We start from the raw sequence: 27,790 nt of genomic DNA, 5'->3' as shown, positions 1-27,790 counted from the left end.
CTCTCTCTCTCTCTCTCTCTCTCTCTCTCTCTCTCTCTCTCGTTCTCTCTCTCGCTCGTTCTCTCGTTCTCTCTCTCTCTCTCTCTCTCTCTCTCTCTCTCTCTCTCTCTCTCTCTAGCTCTCGCTCTCTCTTTTGCTCCTTCTCTCTCTCTCTCTCTATCTCTCTCTCACTCTCTCTCTCTAGCTCTCGCTCTCTCTAGCTCTCTTGCTCGTTCTCTCTCTCTCCCTCTCTCTCTCTCTCCCTCTCTCTCTCTCTCTCTCCCTCTCCCTCTCTCTCTCTCTCTCTCTCTCTCTCTCTCTCTCTCTCTCTCTCTCTCTCTCTCTCTCTCTCTCTCTCTCTCTCTCTCTCTCTCTCTCTCTCTCTCTCTCTCTCTCTCTCTCTCTCTCTCACACACACATACAACACTAATACTTTTACTCATCCGTTTTGCTACAATATGTATCATTACTAACTTTTTAATACAAATTTTTCAAAGATAAACATAAATTTGCTCATAGACAGACAGAAACTTTGTTACAACATAACGCATCTCTCTCTCTCTTTTTCTCTTTCTCTCTCTCTCTCTCTCTCTCTCTCTCTCTCTCTCTCTCTCTCTCTCTCTCTCTCTCTCTCTCTCTCTCTCTCTTGCTCGTTCTCTCGTTCTCTCTCTCTTGCTCGTTCTCTCTCTCTCTTGCTCGTTCTCCCTCTCTCTCTCTCTCTCTCTCTCTCTCTCTCTCTCCTGCTCTCTCTCTCTCTCTCTCTCTCTCTAGCTCTTGCTCTCTTTTGCTCGTTCTCTCTCTCTCTCTAGCTCTACATTTTTCTATTCTCTTACATTTAGTCTATATATTCTAATTATTCTTAGTATCTATAATACTAAAATTACGAGGTCCAATTTGTCAGCCGTCATCGGGTAAAAACAACAAATCAAAGAATTCAACTCTATCTATAACTAATATAGGACAATGGTGTAGATTAAAAATTACACCACTCCAGACCCTTTTGTTTTCCACATAATTAATATTGCCAATAATTAACAAGTTCCGGGTCTAATCCGATACCGATACCAATATTATATTCACCTGTTAGCTATTACCTTTTAGTTATCTATACGTTCCGCATTTGACAGGCGCACCACCAAACGGTGTATTTAGGATTTTGCTATATACACGGGTCATAATCAAAGGGCTGACACTACTAAATTCAATCATTGTCAAATTGTTCCCTATTGTAGCTTTATTCAGCAATCAGCAAGACTTTCTAAGATAACTAATATAGGACAATGCTGTTGATTAAAAAATACCCCATTCCTGGATAGCCTGGACCTTTTGTTTTCCAAATAATTAATATTTCCAATAATTGATAAGTTCCAGGTCGACGGGTTCAAACAGAAAGATTTGAAAGCAGAGAAAACTGTGTATCTTATAATCGACATGACTTTATCAGATGACAAAACCAATTACTAAAATAAGGCTTAGTCATAGTTATATACTTTAATTCAGTCACGGACCCGCGATATCACGGGTGTGTACTTGTGAGTATATAAGAATCCGACATAATAATAAACCCCAGCTAACAACTTACATGTAACTTTGAGTTAACTCTTATGAACTTTCTCTGATAACATTTACACCGTGCAATTATTATATATATAGAAGAAGGGAAGATGCAATAAAGTAGACGACATCTTACTCACTATGACAGAAAAAATGATACACAAAATAACATTGAGAATGGAAATGGGGAATGTGTCAAAGAGACAACAGCCCGACCGAAGAGCAAACATGAGCCGAAGGCCACCAATGGGTCTTCAACGCAGCTAGAAAATCCCGCCCCCTGAGGTAGTCCACATCTGGCCTCAAAATGAAATTGTGTACTAGTTCAGTGAAAATGGGCGTCACACTGCAAAACATATAAATGAACTAAAATTTAAAAAAAAAACGCATACAAGACTAACAAATCCCAGAGGCTTCTGACTGAGACAGATGCAAACATGCAGCGAGGTTAAAAATGTTTTGAGAGATCACAAAAAGCATAGATTGTTTTTGCTAGAGCGAATACAAAAAGATGAATTCTAAAATTTGCGACATGTGGTGCTACACAAAAGGTACTGACGGTAAACATGGTAAATCAACTAAGAAATATAAAAAATCTCAGAAAAAAATCTTAGACTAAATTTTATAAATGAAGGACAAAAGATACCAGAGGGACAGTCAGACTCATAAAGCGAAAATAACTGACAACGCCAAGTCTACAAATGAAAAGGACAGATAGACAAACAATAGTACACATGACACAACATAGAAAACTAAAGAATAAACAACACGAACCCCACCAAAAACTAGAAGTGATTTCAGGTGCTCCGGAAGGGTAAGCAGATCCTGCGCCACATGTAGCACCCATCGTGTTGCTTATGAGATAACAAATCCGGTAAATAGTCTAATTCGGTAGGTCACATTTATGAAAGGGAAGGGGATTGTAGTTATAACCTATTCGACAAAATATTTGTTTTGACAGATTTATTTTCCTCAAAATTCATAGAAAAACAATTTTGTGAAGAAAAACAACATGATCACGGAAACGATATGAGATATGTTACACAATATTAAACATTGTCAAACAAAAATATTATCACTTTTATTCTACAACTAGAAATGTACTGTTTACTATAATAATTACATGGTATATATATTCTGATTCAATAAAAACAAACACTACTGATGTGATCTAATTCTTCTCTAGATCCTCAAGAAATATCAAATATCAAATCAGTGCCTTATATTTATTGAGAACACTCTGACATGAAAGGAATAGCTTCCTATACTATATAGTATTTAATAATGTCTGCCGAACTTTTACAGCATATCATTTTAATTTTTGTAAAACATGTACAATATTGGAATGATTTTCTCTTCTCGCAATATCTAGAGGTGTTAGTCCTTCCCATTTAAGGTTAACGTCTGCATCATTCTTTAATAACAATTCAACAATCTTTGTATGACCGTAAAAACAAGCTATAAATACAGGAGACTCTCCTGTAATTTTGCACTTATTAATATCAGCCTTATTGCTTATTAACATCTGTACTACTTCAGTGTGTCCTTCCTGACAAGCAATGTACAGAGGTGATGCTCCAATATCTCTACACTTTTTAATGTCAGCATTATTGGTTATTAACATTTTTACTATTTCGTTATGCCCTTTCTGGCAAGCCATGAACAGAGGTGATACTCCATCATTATCTCTACACTTATTAATGTCAGCCATATTGGCAATTAACATCTGTACTATTCCAGTATATCCATTCTCACAAGCAATTAACAGAGGTGATACTCCAGGATCTCTACACTTATTAATTTCAGCATTATTCGTTATTAACATCTTTACTACTTCAGTGTGTCCTTCCTGACAAGCAATGTACAGAGGTGATGCTCCAATATCTCTACACCTGTTGATGTCAGCATTATTAGTTATTAACATCTTTACTATTTCATTATGCCCTTTCTGGGAAACCATGAACAAAGGTGATACTCCATCATAATATCTACATATATTAATAGCAGCCTTATTGGCAATTAACATATGTACAATTCCAGTATCTCCATTCTCACACGCAATGAACAGAGGTGATACTCCAGTATCTCTACACTTATTAATGTCAGCTTTATTTGTTATTAACATCTGTACTAATTCAGTATGTCCTTCCTGACAAGAAATGTACAGAGGTGATGTACCAATATCGCTACACTTATTAATGTCAGCATTATTGGTTATTAACATCTGGACAACTTCAGTATGTCCTTCCTGACACGCATACCACAGAGGTGATACATCATTATCACGACAATGGTTTATATTACTGATACAATGTTGTAAACACCATGTAACCAGTTCAATATATCCTAAATATGAGCACTCTATTAATGAAGTGCTATTGCTTATTGTGTCACATATACTAGCCAATTGTTTTTGTTGCGATATTTGTAAACCTTTCACATGTACAAGAAACCTATGTGCGAAGATAGGATCGTCCATATTGATATTACAAAAGACAGCTTCTACCCTTCCTTTCAACCAGTCATCTACCAGTCTATTTATATACATTTGCTGATATCTTTCCGGTACAGTTATTTTGAATTCATCACTACTGCTTTCTTTTACAAATAAAAACCTTTCACGAATAAAAATATATGAAGCATTTTTAATTAAACAATATATCATAACACTGCCAAAGTAATATGCAAGAAAGTCAAACACCTTGTCATGAATAATTTTGTACACTTCAGCATCCTTTCTGATAAAAGTACCAGTTAGTGAATCCAGCTCATCACGTAAAACCAACCTTGATGTACCTTTCACCACTTTACAAGCTTCATAAGTGTTCTTTATAATTGTTTTGATATCTTTATCGACATCTTCTGTGAGCCATTCTGCTTTAATATGATTGTTTAACATGACACATAGAGCAAGTGCACAATACTTGACATGTGCTCCCTCTGTCTTTAATTTATCTATCTCTTGTTTGTAAACTGTAAATGGATTCTGGAAGAAATCTAACATTTTCAGTTTTGTGTTTTTACTGTATAATTTGCATAAAAGAGGAAAACAGTCAAACATGTGATTAAATTCCGTGGTTTTAGAGGCGTTTGTCTTCAAGTAAAGTTCAGCAATAGATAGTTTTTCTGTTTTCGACAAACGTAGATCTTCAGACAAAAGATTACATTCACAGGATTGATAAAATGATAAAGATTTCATTTTTTCATCTTTGTAAACCTGTAGTCTACAAGACATAATTAATTTAAACAGTTTCTTTTCTACTAATGATTTGATTTTTTCCATCTGATATTTCCAGCTTTCAAATTTTATAGGATTTATGGAATATGTCCCACAAAAGTCATCAACAACGAACATGATTTGTTTACTTGGATTGTACCAATGGATAATATCTTCAGGATTTGTTACCGGTATGATCTCATAACTTTCTTGCATTCGAAGAGCAACATGACGCACCAACGAAGATTTTCCTGTTCCCGAACTTCCAGTGACAACAACGCAACCATTTTCCTTGATACGTTTTAATACACTCTTTGCTCCATTTGTTTCAATAAACATTTTATCATCTTCTGCCCAAATTTCCAATTCCTCTTTAATTTGACCTTCAAATTGAAAAAATGATATTTCTGTTGAATATTTACAGTTACTTTCAGACTGACTACTGTGACCTTGACCTGTACTTTATAAAATTTACAAAATGTTTGTCTTGAGCTTACCTGATGAAAGTTATTCCTACGTAAAAGAAATATGTTTCCGATCCAGACAATGTCTTGTCATAGAATTAACTTCAACAGGAATTTCAAGAACTAAAATTTTGGAAAACTTAAAAGTAAAAAAGTTGGGTTTTTTTCATTCATTGTTGTGTACAACTTGTTCTTGTGTTGTTCTATTGCATCACTGATTCAGGGAAGGGAAATAATGCCCGCTCACCAAAATGTTTAATCATTCTGTATATTTCTGTCCAAAGTCAGGAGCGTAATTCAGTAGTTGTTCTTATACTGTATATCATACTTCTTTTCGTTTGGTGTATGTGCAAAAGTCATGCAGTTGGTTTTTTTTTCATTTGAACTTTTTTCATTAAGTATTTGGTTTTAGCATTGTTACAGACTGAATAGGACCTATTATTGTTAACGAGATTGGCAAACAGACCACATCTCTGTATTCTATATCAAATACAAAAAAACTTAACATTGACATGTGAACCATGCCATAAAGGTCAGTTGAACCCTGCTTCACTGACATGTACTTTTCAAAATAAGGTAATATACATTGCCAAATAAAGTTGACTTGTTTTTATAGTATCTGAGAATAAATCCAAGTCCAGGAAACGAAGTGTTGACCAATGAACCGTGACAGTCGCTACACAACATACATGTACATCTAATAATAATTTGATATACCATATAAAGTTCACATCTTCTTTTCACTTAATACATTTAACACAACTTTTTAACGAAAAACACAACACAAACTTATGTTTGATGACAATCTCCCTTACATTATAAATAGAAGCTTTAAAACTATTTTTTGTGCTTACACTTTCATGTGTTACACATTCACAAGAAGACAATTATGGTCGGGTTGTTGTCTCTTTGGCACATTCCCCATTTCCATTCTCAATTTTATTTTAATTAATTCCCATTATACTTTTTTGCCTCAGGAATTTATTTCATTATTTGATTATAGTATCTGAGAATCTGACATAACAACAGGAAACCTTTCTTTAGCCATAAAAATATCGTCAAGGTCAGATGATCATCACATGTGCATGCAACACAAATTTCGTAGAAGAGGGGCCTTAATACAGCACAAACAACATTTTCCAAAGACTAAAAAAAGTTAAAAGTATATTTTAACAAAAAGCATTTGACTAGCAGGTCGAAACAACGGATGTTTTTAAATCATGCTGACTGTCATGGCAATTGCCAAATAAACGGATCACCAAATGTAACAAAATTAATCTAAATTATTAATTTAATACCTAAAAAAAATAGTAAATTTGCGGCAAAGAAGTTATATCACGAAAATGAGGTGAAAAAATTAGTATATCAAGCTCGGATTTAGACAATAAAACACATACCTCTGATGTTCAATGGAATTGGGTTATTTACAGCACGTCTAAATTCTTCCATCTCTTTCTGTAATTGTTTGACTTCTAGCATAATTTCCTGATTTGACTGATCTAATATTTTGACCTTTAATTCTTGGCACTCTTTATTCATTGGCTGACCACCCAATCTACGTACAGCCTACAAAAAGATACATGTATTATGTCAAACAAATGCAGTTTAATACAAGAGCACAATTTGTACAAGTGGTTTTCATAAGTATTACATCATGGATAGGGTAAGTTATCAAAATATTATGTCCAATCTTGGATTGCCAATTATAATAGATTTACTGTTAATTTCAATTATTGTATTGTTCTTGTATTACATGTTCTTAATTTTCTGTACACAATCATTTAAAAACATGTAGTATTCTATAATCGTTGATACATATGTAACACTTACATCAGATATATTACTCCATGCTGTATTGAAATCAGCAGTGGCCATTTTGTTACTATCATGATGAGCTAATACATTTCTGTACCATTTAATCCTTGCCAGATCAGCTCCTGGAGTTGTCTCTACCGGTAGTGGAAGTCTGTCGAATCCATTTCTTGGTTGAATAATAGATGCCAAGTTTCTAATCAAGCAAATCATCAATGTGACATCAAAAGTTGTTGAATCAGGTACACCTGTAACATCAAAGTATTAGAATAATAAACACCGGCAACAAAACATGTATTCAAATCAGGTAAACATGTGTAATATAAGGGAAATTAGAAACATGTACACCTGTAACATATATATAGATACGTTTGCTACATCAAAACGTATATAATAACATTTGTTGAATCAATTAAACCTGTAACATTAAATTAATTAGAAATAGTTACGCCTATAACATCAAACGTGTTATTATTTAGTATACATGTTACGAACAATTAGTCCTTGAACATTTTTAGTTATTATCGTCCTAAAATTGAAAATTGGGCATTTTTTAAATAACACGTAAAACAGTCAGTTGTACAATGGAAAACAGCTATATATTCTCTTTTGAATCATTCTATACACCAAATACAATATTTGAAAAAATAAACAATTTACATGTAGTGTCTATTACCAGCTGAAATGTATGTTTCATTATTTTACGTTATTTCGATTGACTAACAGCAATATTGCGTCATTCTAAAATTAATCTTCATTTCGAATTAATTGTAACATTCATGATGACACACGTTTCTACAATAAAGTACAAAGGTTACTTATAGTAATAAAAGAACAACTTGATATTTATCGTGTTTTCACGGTCAAAGCGGGCAAAAAGGAAATTTAAAAGTTTAGTAATTTCATAGGGTTGTAAAAGCGTTGTTCGTATGCAAATCTTTGGAAACGTTCTTCGGTCGACGCTTAACCCTAAAATGAATTAACTAAAAGAATCATTCAAGTGGTAATTTTAAAGGTGAATTTTGCAAGGGGGTGGACCCTTGCAAGCTCGAAACACTTATCGCTTGTTCGTGAAATGTAGCTTCAAAATGTATATATGAACATGAATTATTAATCTATAAGAACTTAACCATAATGGAAGCTATATTGTTCTGCTTTATTTTAAACAGAAAACTACTCCATATTTAATAACTAGAACATAAGGCTCTGTATACTTCAATTAGCAAAATACTATATCATGTTGCTTTATCTAAATGGATTAAAATCATAAACTTCATATTAAGACACTATAAGCATGCTATATATGAGATATGTTTCCAATTGGTTACAGAGGTAAACTTGTGTTCTAGCTAAATAAAAACGACAAGTGAGAGTAAAAAAGGTTAATTTAAAGTAGATGTACATAATAAACAATTATCCTACGAGCTCTAGAGAATTTGCAAATAAATAGACTACTGGCTAGAACGCCGAGCTACTGAAAGAATATAGGTATGCCCTCGAATGTCACATAATAGCAATTCATGTAATGCCTTTGTAACAATGGTTTGACAAATCGGAGTATATTTTTGAAATGATACTTTGGAATAGTAGGTAATAAACATTTTGGCACAGATTGATGTATATTGTTTATCAAATTCATGACACTAAATATAGTTGAAGACATAAACAAACTTAAAGGCATAGGAACATAAATTGTATTGTTGTTGTTTTTGGTTTTTTTTTGTTTATTTGTCTTCAAGTCATTGGTTGTTTTTTAACAAAAGTAAATAAAGAGCTGCACCATGAATGCATGATACGCTGGCGCTTTTCCAACAAATAAAGTTACATTACTCCTCAATGTCATAAAGGGTGGTTATTTTTATAGATATAAACAAACAAATCACCAAGGTTTTAGTAAAACTGCTCAAAGCAATTTAAAGTTATTGTCCAAAACCTGGTAAATCCAACTTTTTAATGAATCTCTAATCCTTAAAAACGTTCAATCTAATTTCCAAAAAATTATGAAAATGAAAAGAGCTCACGTCAATAGATACTTTGTATTTTATTATGGCCTTTTAAACATTTGTTGATTCGAGCGTCACTGTTGAGTCTTTTGCAGACGAAACGCGTGTCGTAAACATAAAGTTTTAATCCTGGCATCTATCTATGATGAGTTTATTTGCAACTACTGGGTCGATGCCACTGCTGGTGGAGATTTATTTCCCCAAGGGTATCACCAGCCCAGTAGTCAGCACTTCTGTGTTGACTTGAGTTATCATTGAATTGTTCATTACTATAAATTAACTGTTAACTGATCTTTGAATTTTTCAAAACCTAAGGCTTTTCTACCTCTGGAATAGATTACCTTAGATGATTTTGGCAAAACTTTTTGGAACTTTTGGTGTTAAATGCTCTCAAACTTTGTACTTTATTTTGGCCTTTTAAACATTTTTTTTTATTTGAGCGTCACTGTTGAGTCTTTTGCAAACAAACCGCGTGTCGTAAATATAAAGTTTGAATCCTGGCATCTATCTATGATGAGTTTATTTGCAACCACTGGGTCGATGCCACTGCTGGTGGAGATTTATTTCCCCAAGGGTATCACCAGCCCAGTAGTCAGCACTTCTGTGTTGACTTGAGTTATCATTGAATTGTTCATTACTATAAATTAACTGTTAAATAAACTTTGAAATTTTCAAAACCTAAGGCTTTTCTACCTCAGGAATAAATTACCTCAGCTGTTTTTGGCAAAACTTTTTGGAACTGTAGGTGTTAAGTGCTCTTCAACTTTGTACTTTATTTTGGCCTTTTAAACATTTTTTGATTCGAGCGTCACTGATGAGTCTTTTGTAGACGAAACACGCGTCTGGCGTAAATATAAAATTCTAATCCTGGCATCTATCTATGATGAGTTTATTCACTATTATTCGTTGGATATCAATTTTCACGGATTTTGTTGGTACAGGTGAACCACGAAATCAAGTATTCAACGAATGACATATTTTCTATATAATTGCATGTAGACTTCGGCAAAACCACAAAATTTAATACCAACAGACATGTTAGTTTTTCTTGATCCATTGGTACCCATGAAAATAAATGAATCCACAGTATAAACAATTCACCAAAGTTGCATACGAATTGGTTAAAGCGTAAACAAAGGTAAAACATGATACGTCCCGAAAACGGGCGTATAAAAACTATCACAGCAGTAAGGTCAAGATTACAAAATACATTGCTAGAAATTGATCCTACATGCTTTTTGTGTTTCTTGCATGGTTACATATGACGTTGCTTTGCACTTATACATCCAGTCATTTCATTATTGTTTTATGCTAATTTCTATATTCTTGTCTTTCGTTTCTTCTTATGTGCTTTGTCTGTGTTCCTTTTCGGATTATTTACTTGAATGTTACGCGGCTCTGTACTTGAAGACAAATCCCTCTATTGTTTTTGCGCATATATAAGTGTAACAGTACTATGCCGTCAGCGGTTTATGACGTCGCGGTTTCCGCGAACTCGAAACGTAAATGAGAGTTATTCCTCTTTGACCCGATGGAGAGAGTGACAATCGTTTTGATACGTAGATTTGCCGAGAAGAAAATGAAAATTGTTTTTATATAACAGACATGTTCCAGAATTTGATATACACATTAATTATGTGAATTTAGTGTAGCTGAAACAAACAACAAAACAGCAAATTATGAAATATATGAATAAAAAGAGAGTCAACTATACAGCAATCTATCAACAAAAAACACATAAAACGACTGTCAAGAAACGAAACAAAATCTGAATACTCGACAAAAAGTTGAGCCAATTAAATTATAATATAATACTAATTTCCTTAATTTGCTACGTGTATGGACTTATCCGTGTTCTTTAGAGTCAATCTCTTTGGTAGGTTTTAAATTGTATTTATATTTCCATAAATTATTAAGAAAGTACGAAAATCATCAATCATGTCTTCAAAATTCAATGTATCTATAGCAAAAGGTACATTTCGTACATATATACCTATATATGGATATGGCAAATACGTATTTTGAATGTGCACGGCAATTACATTTTTACACGAATATAATATTAAGATTTCTGATAAACACCAACAAAACAGTAACCATGCACGCATACGTGTAAAATAAAGTCCATCTAGAGAAGTTAACATATACGCTTCTAACATTGTAGGTTTTTGTATTTGACTACTCCAAGTCTGATCCGATTTGCCAAGTTTAATATTTATTTACTAGGTGCGCAATTTTTATATAAAAATAACATAATCGTGCCTGTGTTTAAAAGTTGTCGGAATAAAGAATTAAAGAGGAATACATATGAAAAAAAATCAATAGTTTCATTTGAGAAAAAGAGGTCGGACTAGGTTTCATTCATAATCACGGTATGACAACTGTATGAGTATACTTAGACTGTCTAGCAACATTACGGAATATTTCGATACGCATATATAGATGCCTATGAATACATGATCAAAACAGAAAGTATGTTTAATAGACCCCGTTAACACTTGCACAAAATTGAATCGATCTTTAAGAGCATCTCGCGTTTACGATCTTTTTATAACTTGTGCGTTTACATTTAGTATACATTGCAGTCATAAAATAATCGGTCTAATCATTTCGTTAAAAAAAATCGTGGAAAATAGAATAAGGAAATATTTGGTTCATTAGATATGCTTTTACATCTATTAATTATCTTTTTGATTAACATGTCATAAGTCCTCAAAAAACAAAGAAATGTCAGAATAATTTTACTTATAACGGTCATTTGGTTTGAAGATGAAGAATTTACAGAAAATAAAAAAAACAATAATAATGAATAAATACAATTAAAAAGATATTTTTTAAAATGTGCACCGATTAACACACGTATATTAAGCGAATAAGGAACGAATAAGTAACAGTGCATTAGTCCAGTACTGAAACGAGTATTTACGCCTTAATAGGGTTATTTTACCTATTAGAACCAATAGCTAGCACCAGACGCAAGAAAACATGGAAAAGATTTCTTTTAAAAGATTTAACACACGTATTATAAGCAAATAAGTTACACGGCATCGGTCTAGCGCTGAAACGGGTACATACGCGCTAATACGGATGTTTAACCTTTAAGAAAACATAGCTTACACCAGAGACAAGCTATAGCCTTTGTGTGCTAGTGTGGCGTAAAACAAGCAACAATCAATCAACAATCAATTAAGAAAATTATTTTTTTCTTAAAAGTTTCAATGTATTACAACGTGTATTTAGCAAATAAGGAACGAATAAGTAACGGTATCAGTTTTTCATTTATTTTTGTTTGGTTCGTAAATTAAGCTGTTATTTTCTCGTTTGAATTGTTTTACATTTGTCATTTCTGAACCTTTTACAGCTGTATATGCGGTATGAGATTTGCTCATTGTTGAAAACCGTACGTAGGCCTATATTTCTTGTGTCAATTGGTCTCTTGTGGAAAGTTGTGTTATTTGCAATCATACCACATCTCATTTTTTCTATTATCTTTCAGAAGAATGACGCAAAAACGTCGTATACATTTTTTTTTTTTATCTCCTTGTTCTTTCAAATCATTTGAGAATATGGCTAAAACACTGAAATCAGTTACTTATAAGAATATTGTAAACTGACCATGCGCAGATTTATTTTCATATCTACATAAAACACTTTGAATTGTAGATCGGTCTATCGCGATGTATCTAAGCGTTTACACTTAAACAAAGATCAGGGTTGCGTTCAATTTCGTAACGGCTACATTGGGCTACTTAGATTTTTGACTATTGAACATGTAGCTAGCCTAGCTGCTACATAGATATTTGATACAAGCTACACTAGCTACTCGTTCAATAGTCATAAATCTACGTAGCCCTATGTATATATATATATATATATATATATATATATATATATACAACTCGTCTAAACATCAACCCAACAATGTTAGATCTGTAAATTTGCTTTCACAAATTTTTGGTTCTTCCCTCGCCGGGATTCGAACCCATGCTACTGTGATATCGTGACACAAAATCGCATGCACTGCAGCCGTCCCGCTAGACCACACGACCACCTGGGCTCTCAAAAAAAGAGCTTTCGCTGGCCGTGTGTTACCTTTCCACGTCAGTTTTAATCTAGCGGCGTACTACAGTACATGATATATAAGGCATGAAGATGTTATTGTTACAGATCAGCTAAATTATCTATAGTAAAGGATCCTACAAATTAATGTAATATACAGTCACAGAAAATAATTATATTTATAAGTACGTCTGAGTCAGTGACAACTCTACAACAGATGTATCCATCGGATTGCCATCAATGATGGTGATACATGGCTGTGTACATAATGTATATACAACTCGTCTAAACATCAACCCAACAATGATAGATCTGTAAATTTGCTTTCGCAAATTTTTGGTTCTTCCCTCGCCGGGATTCGAACCCATGCTACTGTGATATCGTGACACCAAATCGCCTGCACTGCAGCCGTCCCGCTAGACCACACGACCATCTGGGCTCTCAAAAAAAGAGCTTTCGCTGGCCGTGTGTTACCTTTCCACGTCAGTTTTAATCTAGCGGCGTACTACAGTACATGATATATAAGGCATGAAGATGTTATTGTTACAGATCAGCTAAATTATCTATAGTAAAGGATCCTACAAATTAATGTAAGATACAGTCACAGAAAATAATTATATTTATAAGTACGTCTGAGTCAGTGACAACTCTACAACAGATGTATCCATCGGATCGCCATCAATGATGGTGATACATGGCTGTGTACATAATGTATATACAACTCGTCTAAACATCAACCCAACAATGTTAGATCTGTAAATTTGCTTTCGCAAATTTTTGGTTCTTCCCTCGCCGGGATTCGAACCCATGCTACTGTGATATCGTGACACCAAATCGCCTGCACTGCAGCCGTCCCGCTAGACCACACGACCACCTGGGCTCTCAAAAAAAGAGCTTTCGCTGGCCGTGTGTTATATATATAGCCGCTACGATATTGAACGCAATCCAGGAGGTGGCATTTTTTAAAGTCCGATGGAGATCGATCCTTCTCATTTTTGCAATACTAAAGATCGGCGATCTTTATTTGTTAGTGGAAGCGGGGTCTTAGATTTCTATTGATTTTAAGTAATTGCCATAAAAAAAGGAACAGAATTCTTAACCGAAATTAGAATTTATGATATCGTCTTGTCTTTCAGATATACTTTGACTGAACTATGAAATGATATAAACAATGTATCCACTATTTTAAGAAGAATTTCTGCTCAAGACAGACATGTAAGCACTATAAATAACCTGAATAGAAATGTTGTTTATAGAAGTATTCGTGAGTACATTTGAACATTGCATTGTTTTCCAACCACCGCATTGATATTACGTGTCTGTGAAACTGACTGAAAACTAAGTACTATCATGTGTAAATTAATGTGCATTTATTGTAGTTGAAAACAAAAAATCAACAAAACAGCAAATTACGAGATCTGTGTTGTCCGTAATTAGTAAGAATATCGTCCAAACCGGCCGAACGTCTTTCGACGTTGTTTTAGAATTGGCGCAATGTATTCCCGCCAATTCAAATTGTTGAACCTTTTTTAGAAATATCTCTTTTTCCATTCCGGTGACCCCATCTTTTTATTTCATGATTTTATTTAGATATAAACAACGCTTATTCTGTTGAATACTCAAAGAGAAATTATTGGTCAATTTTTTTTTATAGGTATTTCCCAATAAAAAAGGCCGGAAAACTATTATAGCAACTTATCGTTATTATTTTCCACTCAGACAATGGTAATATTATTAAAATAGTTTGTATTAACAGCTAGGTTAACAGAATAAACAAGTTTTTATTGGATACGGACTTTTAAAAAAATATTACACTGCTATTGACTAGAAGTCCCGATTTCCAAATTCCATGAAAAATATGGCGTTTTAAATCGAAAACGAGGTCGGTGACCCCATTTTTTTATTTGCTTATTTTGAAGCTTTTACCTAGCCTAAAGTAAAAATAAAACATAAAGACGATATTATTGGAAGATCTGAATAGAAGGATTTGGCTTTAATGTATACATACGGTCATCGTGTTCTTGTGTCAGGTAAATCTTTTACATATATATGTTTGTTTTTTAGTGATTAAGATATCAACACAACGTTGACTGTTGTACACCTGTTTTTGACATTTTTCCTATTACTCATGTTTGTTTTATTCACACATTGTTGTCAATGAAATATAATTGTATACGACTGTCATACAAGTGAGAGGGTTAGCTAGCTGTACAACCAGGTTTAATCCACCATTTTGTAAATAAGTAAATGCTTATACCGAGCCCGGAATATGATAGTTGCTTTTCATTCGTTTTGTGTGTTTGAGCTTCCGATTTTGCCAATTTATAAGGGAATTTGCGTTTTGAAATCTCCTTTGAGTTCAGTATATTTGTGATTTTAATATGCACTGTATATTCAACTTAGGATTGTTGTTGGGTTTTTTGCATTCATATATATAAACAGATTTGTATACAAACTATATGTCTTCCTTATCATAAAATTGAGAATGGAAATGGGGAATTTAAACATACCATTTGTTGGAAACAAAAGATTCCACTGAGTCTGTGTTAAAACTTTCCTGTATTTCAAGTCATCAAGAGTATTGTAGTTAATATTCAGCGTTGAAGGAAGATGGATAGGTGGAAATGATCCGTCAAAATAGGTACGGACTGCTCTGGGTGCCAGTCCTTTCAATAGCAAGGCTAATCGTACATAATTCTCTTCTTCTTCCGAGAGTGGTGCCATCATTTAAAAGATCTGTGGTTGTACAATTGCAACTTATTACATTCTCGAGTTATGGTCCGTCCCTTCCTGTAAAAAAAATGATTTTCTATACATAATTTGTTTAACAACACAAAATAACATTGTATGTGCTTAAGGTTCGTGTGGACACTTTGTCTAAAACGACTGCATTCTTAACTCAAAATTTACTCTGAGTACAAACTTACCTGTACATAAAGGCATAACATGCCCTAGATATATAAAATTCAAATGCATTTTATGGTTTATAATATCTAAACTGAATTGTGCTTTGCACTTTTATTCGTCACTGCAGAAGATAGTGAAATAAACAAACAATTGCGTCTTACTTGATAGAGTCTATTCAGGTACAAAGTTCAAATTATTGTCAGATATATCTATTGTCCCTCTATTGTCCCACTCAATCTATAGAGTTCAATTAAAGTATTACTAATAGGGAAGTTCTGAAACCTCTTTTCCCAGTTTTGTTCATTTTGGCACCTTCTGGAGGAATGAAAATAATGCCATTGAATGCACTGCAAAATCCAGTTTAGTTTTTAATTTTAAAAAAGAGAAACACGTATTTTAATTTTCTTTATATAGAGCATGCGACGCTTTAACATTTTCCAGATACTAAGTTCGTCTGTACTCAGAGTAAATTTTTAGATGAAAATGCAGTCATTTTAGTCGAAGGGTCCAAATAAACCTTAAAGCTATATTTTCTTATTTCCATATTGGTTATTTTTTTTACTCGTAAAGTCAAGATGTGGAAAAACGTTGTTTATGTGCTTGTGTGCAGATTATATACCTTACGGCAATATAGTGCCTGCTTGTGAGAAAGCTGCTCCCCTTTATATAGGTTATAAACCGTAGTTATACATTTGTTATGGTTGATAATATTGTCACAAACCAAATCTCCTTGTTTTGATCCTGAGAATATAAGGCGCGTGATGTTATTGATCAAATAATAATATATAACTTTATTGAATGGAGAGTTGTCTTATTGGCACTCATACCGCATCGTCTTGTATCTATATATGAAATCTGAAATCAAATAGAAAACAAACGTTCTAGCCAAATAATAAACGGAAGCCAAAAAGACATGTTCCAATAACATTTACTGGGAGTTAGAATCACCGTTTTCTTTCAAGATCAATGCTTTAGAATAAAGACATATTACTGTTATCAAAATTTTTACCTTCAAACAAAGGAATATTTAAAGAGTTATTATTAATCGAAATAAATGCTCATATTTTTTTTTCGCTACAAGAATTTCCTAAAATGTGTTTTTTTTAATATATGGAAACATCTTGTAGTAAACACTATTAGTAATTTCTTATGTTCATGCTATCGGAAAATAATCAATTTCTATTGTTATGAACTCGTCATATCCTGTGGTCACAATCCATTGTTATTCGTAACCATAGATCCATGTAATTAATCCTTGTTTCAGAAATAGAAACTATGGCTTTGCTCATTGTTGAAGGCCGTACGGTGACCTATAGTTGTAAATGTCTGTGTCATTTTGGTCTCTTGTGGACAGTTGTCTCATAAGCAATCATACCACATCTTCTTATTTATATGAGTATAACAAGTATAACTGTAATGTATAGCTCAGATCATCCCTGGTAGAACAAAGGAGCTGAGATGTAATAAATGTTCTCAGAAGGATTGGTGATTGATATTTAAATATATATTACGTTTATTTGAATTGAAAATTTAGTTTTAATACGACTTTCTCCAACCATTAATGGTAATCTAATTTGATACCAAAATTCGAATATTGTTTACTTTAGTATTAATTTGTAGTCTTATCAACATTTTTCGGGTTCATGTGGACCTTTTGGCTAAAATGGATTTGTTTGCGCCTCAACATTTAAATGATACTGTGAGTGTAAACAAACCTTTGCATATGGATATATTTGGATGTATTGGCTGTACTTGATATATAAAGCTCAAAAGAATTTAAAATTTAAGATAATTAAAACATAAACAAGATTTACTTAGAAATTTGCTGATTCGATATGACACGCTTGTATATTTACCTCCAAAACAGGGTGCTGATTGTATATATTGTGTTCTGTTTGGGTTTCAAATTTCTTCACAGACAAGACAAAGGCAAACAAGAATCTCCAATAGCATAAGATACCATACGTACCTATTACAGCTTACAATGAAAATTTGTAGCATTTAGATTTCGTCACAGCAGTCATTAGATATATTAAGGTTTTAAGTTACCAACACCATAAACTAACCAATTCATAACTTTCAACCTGATTATGATGTGCAGTCAACCAGAGTTTTGAGAGGGAACTAATGCTGGGGTTGGTCCTTTAAAATGTGTAGCTAAAAGACGGTTGGTAACAAATGAAAAATTGAAAAATTGGACAGGGTACTTGCAATTGTGTTTTATTAATTTTCATAGATGCAAATTAAAACCTATGTAGAAATTGGGGCACTAAAGCGGTTATAATAGTTTAAAAAAAAAAAAAAAACAGGCTAAATAATAAGGGGTAATTAGGGTTAAATAAATAAACAGAGAAAAAAGGTAACACAATTAGTGAACTATGGGGACATCATATCTGCTCAACACTACCTAAAATATCCTATTCGGAATTCCTTCTTTTCAGTTACATATATTGCATGATTTTCAGTTGCTTTAACATGTAATACCTTGTTTGCTTTTTAGTACGGTGACCAAGTAAGGAAAAGCCGCTTATTTATGGAGTTTAATCGTCATTCGGACTATACGGCTATAAATCACAGTATTGGTAGTTCAAAGGTTACACTTCACATTTTGACTTGTCGTCAAAAAATCGTACGGTGCAATTTTTGTAAAATGGGCTTTGAAGTTCGTTCCCTTATTTTAAAGAAAAAAATACTTTTAAAAGATTTTAGGTCTACATTCTTAAAGTATATTCGTGATATGCTTTTGCTTTTTGTTATTATATACATTGTTGTTACACCTTATTTTAACAATTTCAAACAAAGATTAGCAAAATTAATCCGTTATTGACGAGTTTTTGTAAATATTGAACACTACGAGTATTTTTCATTTAATTAATAGAGTACGTTTCAATTCATTTCATCATTTATTTTTTTCGCTAAATGTAAAATAATCAACATTTATATGATATTTCAAACCTTTGTTAAACAACAATTTCAAAATCCCATATCTCAGAAGCATTACTTTGACTTTTGCATTGAAACAAAATATACACTACAAAATGAAGATACAGGTTTTCCTCTTGAAATTCGACTTTCCAAAAATACTGAACCGGACCGATACTATTATTTTAATCTATTATAATAAATGATATTTCGTATCACAAAGATTTTTCATGACTAAAATTTGTTAAATTCGATCTTTTTTGTTAGTTCATGGTCCCATTTCGTGTTGGTTGTCGTGTTTTTATGTATTTTTAAAAAGATTTCTTATTTTCGTATGTTTATTTGATATGTTTTTTTTTCTTTTTATTTATTTCAAAAATTAAGAACCAAGTCAAAATTTGGACATGTAGTTATCTGGAAAATGTTTGAATTAGGAAGTCCTGTACGATTAGATCCTAGTAGTTAATAGTTATCAAAGGATTATAATTCATTGCGCCAGACGCGCGTTTCGTCTACATAAGAATCATCAGTGATGCTCAGATCAAAATAGTTATTAAGCCAAAAAAGTACAAAGTTGAAGAGTATTGAGGACCAAAATTCCAAAACGTTGTGCCAAATACGGCTAAGGTAATCCATTCCTGGGATAGGAAAATCCTTAGTTTTTTTAATATTTCAAAGTTTTGTAACAGGAAATTTATAAAAATGACAATATAAAAAAGGCAACACGTGTGTTTTAATTTTTAAAAGTGTATCGTGTGCAAGAAAAGAAGTACTGAATCACTTCCTTTACTGTAAAGAGTAAACGTTGCTTCTTAAGTTCTGTTGAAAGACTTAATGATTGAATCTGCCAGCAATAAGTTAAAGCGTATGGGTCTTTTGTTGAAATTCATGATTTGGTGAACCAATTCGATTCTGATGGCTTTTTGCACTTTCCCTACCACCCTTTGGCCCATCACTCACAACTTACACCAGTCTGAGAGGTGGTATCGCATTGCCTTTTAAAAATGTATTGATGATAACAAAAAAGTAAACAAATTGGTGACCTTGCAGCTGACTATTATACAAATGTGACCCTATGCTTTTCTCTAGCGCACTCAGTAGCAGACATTTTTTTACCGTTACGATATGAAAAACTCAATAAAGTTGTCTGCTGAAAAGGACAGCCGCACAAAGACTACAGCTTCCACCAAATTGTATCAAATTATTGAAGGGAGGAGGATTCCTGACTGAAAGAAGTTTTTTTTTTCTGTTAAAGAAAATCAACAGGCGCTCCGTAATTTCATTGGTAGTTTTTCTTCTTCAAAACTATGACAAATCTCTTTCTACCTTATAGTGGGTTTTACTTAGCTGGAACGTTTTTAAATCAGAAATTGTAGCAGTTATTTCACACAATAATGTTAATTGTAAATGACTGTCGTAACTTGGTTAGCACTCAACAAGGGCCAATACTCGTATGATAATTAATGCCTTATACTTTGACATGAAGTTAACAGAAATGGGAAAGAGCGACAGAATAATCATACGGACCTCTGATACGGATGTGATTGTTCTGTATGTTCACTACTACAAACAGATGACACATGCATGCGAGTTGTAGGTGCAGATGGGGAACATTAGCAGTATAAAAAATAGTTAAAGATTTTTTCCCATTCACCAGCTATGTGCTTGCTTTTCCCCAACTGTAACATCTAGAAATTGACAATGAGGGTCGGTTGAAAACAAAAATTTACGACAAAAGAGATGATTTCAGCTTTCCAAGTGAACTTTCCATTTCTAAGTAGCAACATTCCAGCAGCACCTGCATACGGGTTATATATCTTCCAATTGATATGATATTCCCGTGCTTGCATTTCCTATCATGATTTTCATGATAAGCTATTAAACCAAGAGTTCCAAATAGTTAAGTTGAAATCATCCCTTCGTAAATTTTACGGACGCCATCACAAGTTGGTTGACCGTTATGGAATAACCGTTTCACAAATGATATCGGGTATGTTCCTTACGTCGTAAATACAATTCTCTTCCCTTTCATGAATGTGACCTACCGAATTAAACTATTTACCGGATTTGTAATAATATAAGCAACACGACGGGTGCCACATGTGGAACAGGACCTGCTTACCCTTCCGAAGCACCTGAGATCACCCCAGTTTTTGGTGGGGTTAGTGTTGCTTATTCTTTAGTTTTCTATGTTGTGCCATGTGTTCTATTGTTTTTCTGTTTGTCTTCTTTCCTTTTTAGCCAGAGGTTGACAGTTTATTTTCGATTTATGAGTTTGACTGTCCCTCTGGTATCTTTCGTCCCTCTTTTACATGCATGAGCTTTTGCAAAATAAACGTTCGGGATAGAAAGCTTTAATTGAAAACAACATTTATCATTTATTGCTGAGGTTGAATGTCACCCGGCAAGGTAACTACTGTAACTTCAACGGAATTTGTATTAATCTTGTATAATAGAACAAGTGTTTGAAAAACGCCAATTTTCAGAATTAATCAATTACTAAGTAATAAGTTTCTTTTTTTTACATTTTCGAGATAATTCAACATCAATTGATTTAAAATTTAACACAAAATGCTGCTGATATCTTTTCAATTTGAAAATATAGAAAGAAAAAAAGAAAACAATATGTTGATCTTTGACCTTAATTTATGCAAAACTGTTACCACATTTCTTTTTGACGACATCGATATTCCAAAAGTACTCATTTTTCCGAATCCAATGATATATAATATAGCCATATAGTATGTTTGACGATTAAATTTTAAAAATATTGGGTCTGGTCACCGTACTATTTTCATTCATTTGTTATCCTTTGATTTATGTATAAATCATTTTCTTGATATTGATTTTCATAATACTTATTTTATCACTTTTGTACTCCATGGTTGGCTAAAACGGTTACCTTTAACTCAAGTAGCACTGATGAGTCAAGGATATCAATGAGCCCGGTTTTGATGTTTAGTCATATTTCTTTTACAGACGACAGTATAGTCTAGGGTTTTTTATTGGAATTATGTACACCATTGTTTTCAATTTTTGATTATCTGCTCTTTTCCATATAGTTCAGCGGCTACAAGCATATTTCAGAAGAATTGTGCACATCCTGCTACAAGCATGACAGTTGGCATAGACCTTCGTCAACTATTACTCTTTCATTTCAGATAGGGAAGCATTTGAAAAAAATGTCTCACTTCCGGTAAAATCCAAAATGGCGTACATCATACTTTAATCAGCCTAATATCAGAGGCTAGTGTGTGAAAAGGGGTTTTTATCATACTGCAATAATAAAATTTAGTACAAACCTTTGTTATGTACTATTTTTGAGTATATTATATAGATAAGATGTCTTTAAAAATCCTACTTTCGGTAAAATCCAACATGGCGAACATTGTACTAAAATAAGCTTATTTTTTAGGTAGGGTGATTGAAATGTGTTTTGATGTAATGCTACTATCATTAAATGGCGCAGGAACCTTTTGTTGATGCTTCTAAGGGATACATTGTTTAAGACATATGTCTTAAAACCCCTTACTTGCGGTAATATTCAAAATGGTGGACATAGAAATTTCATTTTTTTGTTTTTTATTAAAAGATAAAAGTGTTTTTTTTAAAACCACTAATCATATTTTGAAGTTGATATTTAAATACAAAGTTAACACTTCCGTACTTAAGTACTAAAACATTTTAAACATTACCACTATTTGGCAAAAAAAACATGTTAATTCCCAGTCACCACCACATGCACTTGATTTGGTTTTCCACATTAACAACAACCGCAGCAACCTTTATTACATTCACAATGTGCAAACTTCTGACAAAATGATGAGGCCTCAGAAAGAGTTTTTTTAAATGTATTCTTCTTTGTCCCTTCGTCGTCCATTAGCGCCTGGAATGAGTAGCATAAGAGCCAATTTCTAGCTCGTCCCATAAACACGTGTCTTAGTGTATTGAACGTTTTGCATGCTGGAAAAGACTGGACTAAGTTGAGGGAATAGCCTCAATTGGTCCTCCCTTTTGCGTAAATAATTATTGCTTTCTTTGTTAACCATGCTTACCCCATCTGATAAGTTTGTGCAATCTTACAGTAAACACCGGTGAGTTAGACGGATCAATTATCATTCCTTATGTGAAAGTCACATCATCAAATGCCACCAATGTCTCCCACGCAGTCTTTTTCTACCTTTTCAAACAAACAGAGAACCGTATCACAACCGGTAAATACATGGATCACAATATGTGTTTGTGTGATCACTTATTCCTAGCGCATTTGAAAGGTGATAGATATTTATCCAAAGCTTTTCCTCCTCCTAAACACAATCCATAATTCGTCTACCCCTATGTCACGGAGTAGCGAAACAGTAATGACAGCATCATTAGTTACGACTGTTCGAATAAGGACTCGTTTAGGTTCGTGTTTCAATGCATCAGACACATGCCCAATGATTCCAGTGTCAGCCTTCTAATGTGAATATGGTGCTTAACTTGAAATGTATCACGTGGTGGTTAACAGAAAATATCCTGAACATGTGTTGCTACAACTACCATATGCATCCAAGACTTCATCCACTCTTGTAACAGTGTCATGGTGTTTTTTTAAGGTAAGGGCATACTACCCTATCAGCATTTTCTTTATGAAACACATTGAATCTGTAGCAGCAGTGGATGTAGTCTCGGATGCGTAAATAGACAATACCGGGTGTTTGAAGGCTGCTGCACGAAACAAGAGCTAAATTTAGGGGAAAGGGAATACATAGATGAATCCAGGAACTGTAACAACAGTGGATGTAGTATCGGGTGCGTACATAGACAATACCGGTAGTTTGAAGGCTGCTTCAAGAAACAAGAGCTGCATTAAGAGGAAGGGAGTACATAGACGAATCCAGAGTCAAAACAAATCTCTCAAAATTAGCAAAGTTTTCTGAGAGATGACGACATTAAGAAAGAACTTTTTAGTTTTTATTCATGGGAGATTGCTCAATAGATTTTGAGGAATAGGTAGTTGTAGCAACAAATACTCATGATGTTCCGTGTTATCCACCACATGATGGTGTTTCAAGTTTAGCCCCATGTTAACATGACACGGCTTATACTATAATCAAGATACATGTGTCTGATGCAGTGATACACAGACTTAACTGAGTCATGACTCGAACAGGCGATACTGGCTGTTTCGTTATTCAGTGAAGAGTGGCATACGAACTTTGGCTTGCATTTGGAAGTGAGAAAAGCTTTAGATATATATCTATCTATGACCTTTCAAGTGCACGTTTACTTGAAATGGAACTTCGTTGTTGACATGGATGGCGTTTGAAATTGTGACTTTTTGATTTAGAATGATGATTGATCAGCCAACATCACCAGATATGGATTTGAAAATGTCATTGATAAAACGATATATGGTTTTGTAGTAAGATCGAACAAACTTATCAGATGTGGTTTACGAAGCAAGAAAACATATTTTTGGAAGAGGAAAGACTTATTGATGCTATTTGCACGACTTGGTCTAGTGTTTTTAAGCATGTAAAACGTGCAATATACTATGGCCAGTGTGAGTAAAAAGCTTGGAATTTTTCCTAAGCACACGCTTATAAGGCTATTTGAACGACTCCGTCTAGTTTTTTTTCAGCGTGTAAAATGTGCAATATACCGTGCCGAGTTTGGATGAGTAACAAGCTTTGAATTGGTTTCTATGCTTACTAGTCCAGATGCTTATGAATGGCGAATGGGAAAATATGACCCCTTGGAACCCTTTTGGACAATTCTTTGTAAGGTCTCTCCACCTTGTCACAATACCACGGTCTTTGTAAATGAGGAAAATCAGCTCTCCGATTGTGAATAAACATGTATTTGCGGCCATTCATCAGTAATTTTAAAGATGTTTTAGTACTTGAGTGATTTTATTTTACTTTAACCATCTATCCAAAACTCTACATCGAAGATATGGACTGAGGACTCCTCTTTGAAATTTGCGTCATTTTGGTTTTATTTACCGGAAGTGTTAACTTTGTTTTTAACCATTAACTAAAGAATAGAATAAGTGGTTTAGAGGATAACTTAAAGCTAAAAATTTAATGACCAGCACAAAAAAAAAACCACTTTCTTGACATTTTGAAAAAAAAGTTGAATATCAAAATAAAATAATGATCTTTCTATGTCCGCCATTTTGAGTATTTCCGAAAGTAAGGGTTTAAAGACACATGTCTTATACATTGTATCCATTAGCAGCATCAAAGAAAGGTTCCTGCACAATTAAATGATGGTAACAATACGTCAAAACACATTTCAATCACCCTCCCTAAAAAAAAAAATAAAGTTGCAGGATGTGCACAAAGCTGCCGTACTAATAGGAATGTTTTTCGTTTTAGTGTTTTCCTTGGTTTGCAACTGCTGGTGATACAACGTAGACTGTATCATGGTATTGTCGAGACGGATAAAGAACTGTGACAGTTGTTGATCATTATATATACTATATGGAGACCGACAAATTCGGTCTAACCCCTCCCTTTTTCCCAGGAAAAAAAGAAAGAAGACATTTTGCCTGTGAAGTATATGAAATCGAAAGTAAACTTTCTTTGTAAATAATCCTTGTCATTGGGTGGGTAAATCTGATAGTTGTTGATCATATTATAGTATATAAAGACAGGAAATTTAATCTTACCCCTGCCTATCCTCTTTCCCATAACATAAAGAAAGAATACATCTGGCTTGTGAAGTGTGTGAAATCGAAAGAAAACTTACTTTTTAAACAATCTTTGTCATCTGTTTCGATTTGTTTAGATGAAACTGTACATTAATCGCTCGTACTGTAAAAATTTACTGTTACTGGATATACTTTGTTTAAAATCAAATGGAATTGACTGTTGACAATCAACTTATATCACCAATAATCCTGCGCCCTCTAGTGGCATACCTTTACGACAATGGGGTGTTTAAATACCTTGAATACCTGTTACGTTTTGAGATGTGTGGTCTATTTTTAAATGTAACCTCTGTGTTGTATTAAGTGTTTTGTTTTGTTTTTCTGTTATTTTGCGCGGATATGTTTTCTTGTGTGAAAGAAACTGGATGTTCAGACTTCAATATATAAACATCATCAATATTTCTTCAAGATTCTACAACATTTCGTACTTTAATCTTATTTTATACAATTTCAATATTTAATTATGTCTTTACGATTGATATATGTTCAGGTCATTCAGTTAAACATTTCTAAATTAAATTTCATAGTTTTCTTACAAAAAAACTATGTTTGATAAAGATATCCGAGTCCTTCTGTCGTACATGTGCCTCTTTTCAATACATCAATTATTTTAATATCTTATTAATCATTATCTAAATGTCATCGCTATGACGTTCAAAGTCTGACAATTTTGAACTAACAAATCTAGTGAATTATTGAGACAGCTTTGGGAATGTGACAGTTGTTGGTCATTATATACTAAATGGAGACAAAATAACTCAGTCTAACCCATCCCCGTTTCCAATGAGATAAAGGAAGGGTAGACAATATATGTTAGGGTTTGCATTTCTTAATATTTAACATCTTCAAAACATATGAAATGAGTGAGGTAATGGAGATATCAGCTGCTCACTTCTACCTTTGCAATGTCTTTACCTTAGAACAAGGTTCGTCAGAACATGACAAAGTCCACGTTGGTTCACCAGCAGCTTCAACCCGATTGAAACAACACAGCGAAAACTATGAAAAAAGCAGATGCAAAAAAATTTTAAAAATGGTGTGTTCCAACAAACCTTGCTCGACTTTACGGTCGTCTATAAAATAATTGTGGCTTCTTTCCAAGGCTTAATTTATAAGTAACCCCAGAATACCAGAGATAAAATCAATATCATGAAAAAAGAAAATAATTTAAAAATAAACAACACAACGAATAAAAATGAGTGTGAAGCAACTGAAAATCGGATTTTTATGATTAATATATTAAACCTCGGCGTTTTTATAGGTTTATATGCGGGGATCGTTTTTCTCGTGTGATAGAAACTCAATATCCGGACTTCGATATTATAACATCATCCAGACAATATTTTTTTAGATTGTCGGACATTTCGTACTTTCGTAATTTTATTGTCTGACATACTTGGTAACAGTGTAGGGAAGAGCAGGTATTGATATGCATAGGCGGTTTGTAAGGAAAACATTTAGTCTTTTGGAGAAACGGATGGGTAAATCTGATAGTTGTTGATCATTATACACTGTATAGAGATAAAACATATAATCTTACTCCTATGACAAAAAGGAAGATACCATCTGCCCTTTTAAATCAAACGTAAATTTACTTTGGAAATAATCCTTCTCATCTGATTCAATTTTGTTAAGATTAAATTGTACATTAACCGTTGCTACTGTAAATCCTTATTGTGATTGGATAAACTTTGTTAAAAGTCAAACGGATTGACTGTTGACAATCAAATCAGATTTCTAATAATTCATGCGCCCTCTAATGGCCTATACAACAACCTTCATGACAATGGGGTGTTTAAATACCTGTAATGTTTTTGGATGTGTAAATCCCCTGGTCTGTTTTTTGTTTTTATAATTGTTCAGCATGGGTATTGTCCTAAGGTTTTTAGTGGGGAGATATATTTATGTGCTCTACGCGTAGTTATTTTTAGATTCGTAGTACCTATTGTAAGAACCGGTTTGGATTTCGCGGATAGCTATATAAGAAAAGGATCACTTTTTTTTCAGTTATCGAGGTTAGACGGTGACCACGTTGATAACTACTAGTGTAGACATATTTACAGTAGTGTAGAATTGTTATGTAATTCAGAGATTAATTGGATGTGTACTAATTATGATATTTGTCTATATTTAGATATTGTGGAAGGACAGTGTACCATGTATTTTTTTTAGT

The 27,790-nt window shown here is 33.5% G+C and overlaps 1 protein-coding gene across 1 annotated transcript; it reads right to left on the bottom strand.

Moving 5' to 3' along the window:
* Nucleotides 1–414: 414 nt before the first annotated feature.
* LOC143074214 (uncharacterized) lies at nt 415–15,839 on the bottom strand. Its single transcript, XM_076249763.1, has 6 exons — nt 15,599–15,839; nt 7,045–7,274; nt 6,612–6,780; nt 4,257–5,133; nt 3,099–3,425; nt 415–430 (listed from the first exon to the last, which is right to left on the bottom strand). Exons 1-6 carry the CDS (start codon nt 15,813–15,815, stop codon nt 415–417), a joined length of 1,836 nt encoding a protein of 611 aa, XP_076105878.1. The 5' UTR covers nt 15,816–15,839.
* Nucleotides 15,840–27,790: the final 11,951 nt, after the last annotated feature.

Source organism: Mytilus galloprovincialis, chromosome 5, assembly GCF_965363235.1.
Source record: "Mytilus galloprovincialis chromosome 5, xbMytGall1.hap1.1, whole genome shotgun sequence".
Lineage (NCBI taxonomy): Eukaryota > Metazoa > Mollusca > Bivalvia > Mytilida > Mytilidae > Mytilus > Mytilus galloprovincialis.
This window is presented reverse-complemented; position numbering and strand designations above follow the sequence as displayed.

Excerpts from the sequence above, each read along its gene's own strand:
- LOC143074214 (XM_076249763.1), bottom strand. The coding sequence starts at position 15,815 with ATGATGGCACCACTCTCGGAAGAAGAAGAGAATTATGTACGATTAGCC. Across the intron at positions 6,781-7,044 it reads CATGGAGTAATATATCTGAT|GCTGTACGTAGATTGGGTGG; the intron begins GTAAGTGTTACA and ends ATCTTTTTGTAG. Across the intron at positions 3,426-4,256 it reads ATCAGAAAGGATGCTGAAGT|GTGTAGAGATATTGGAGCAT; the intron begins GTACAAAATTAT and ends TGACATCAACAG.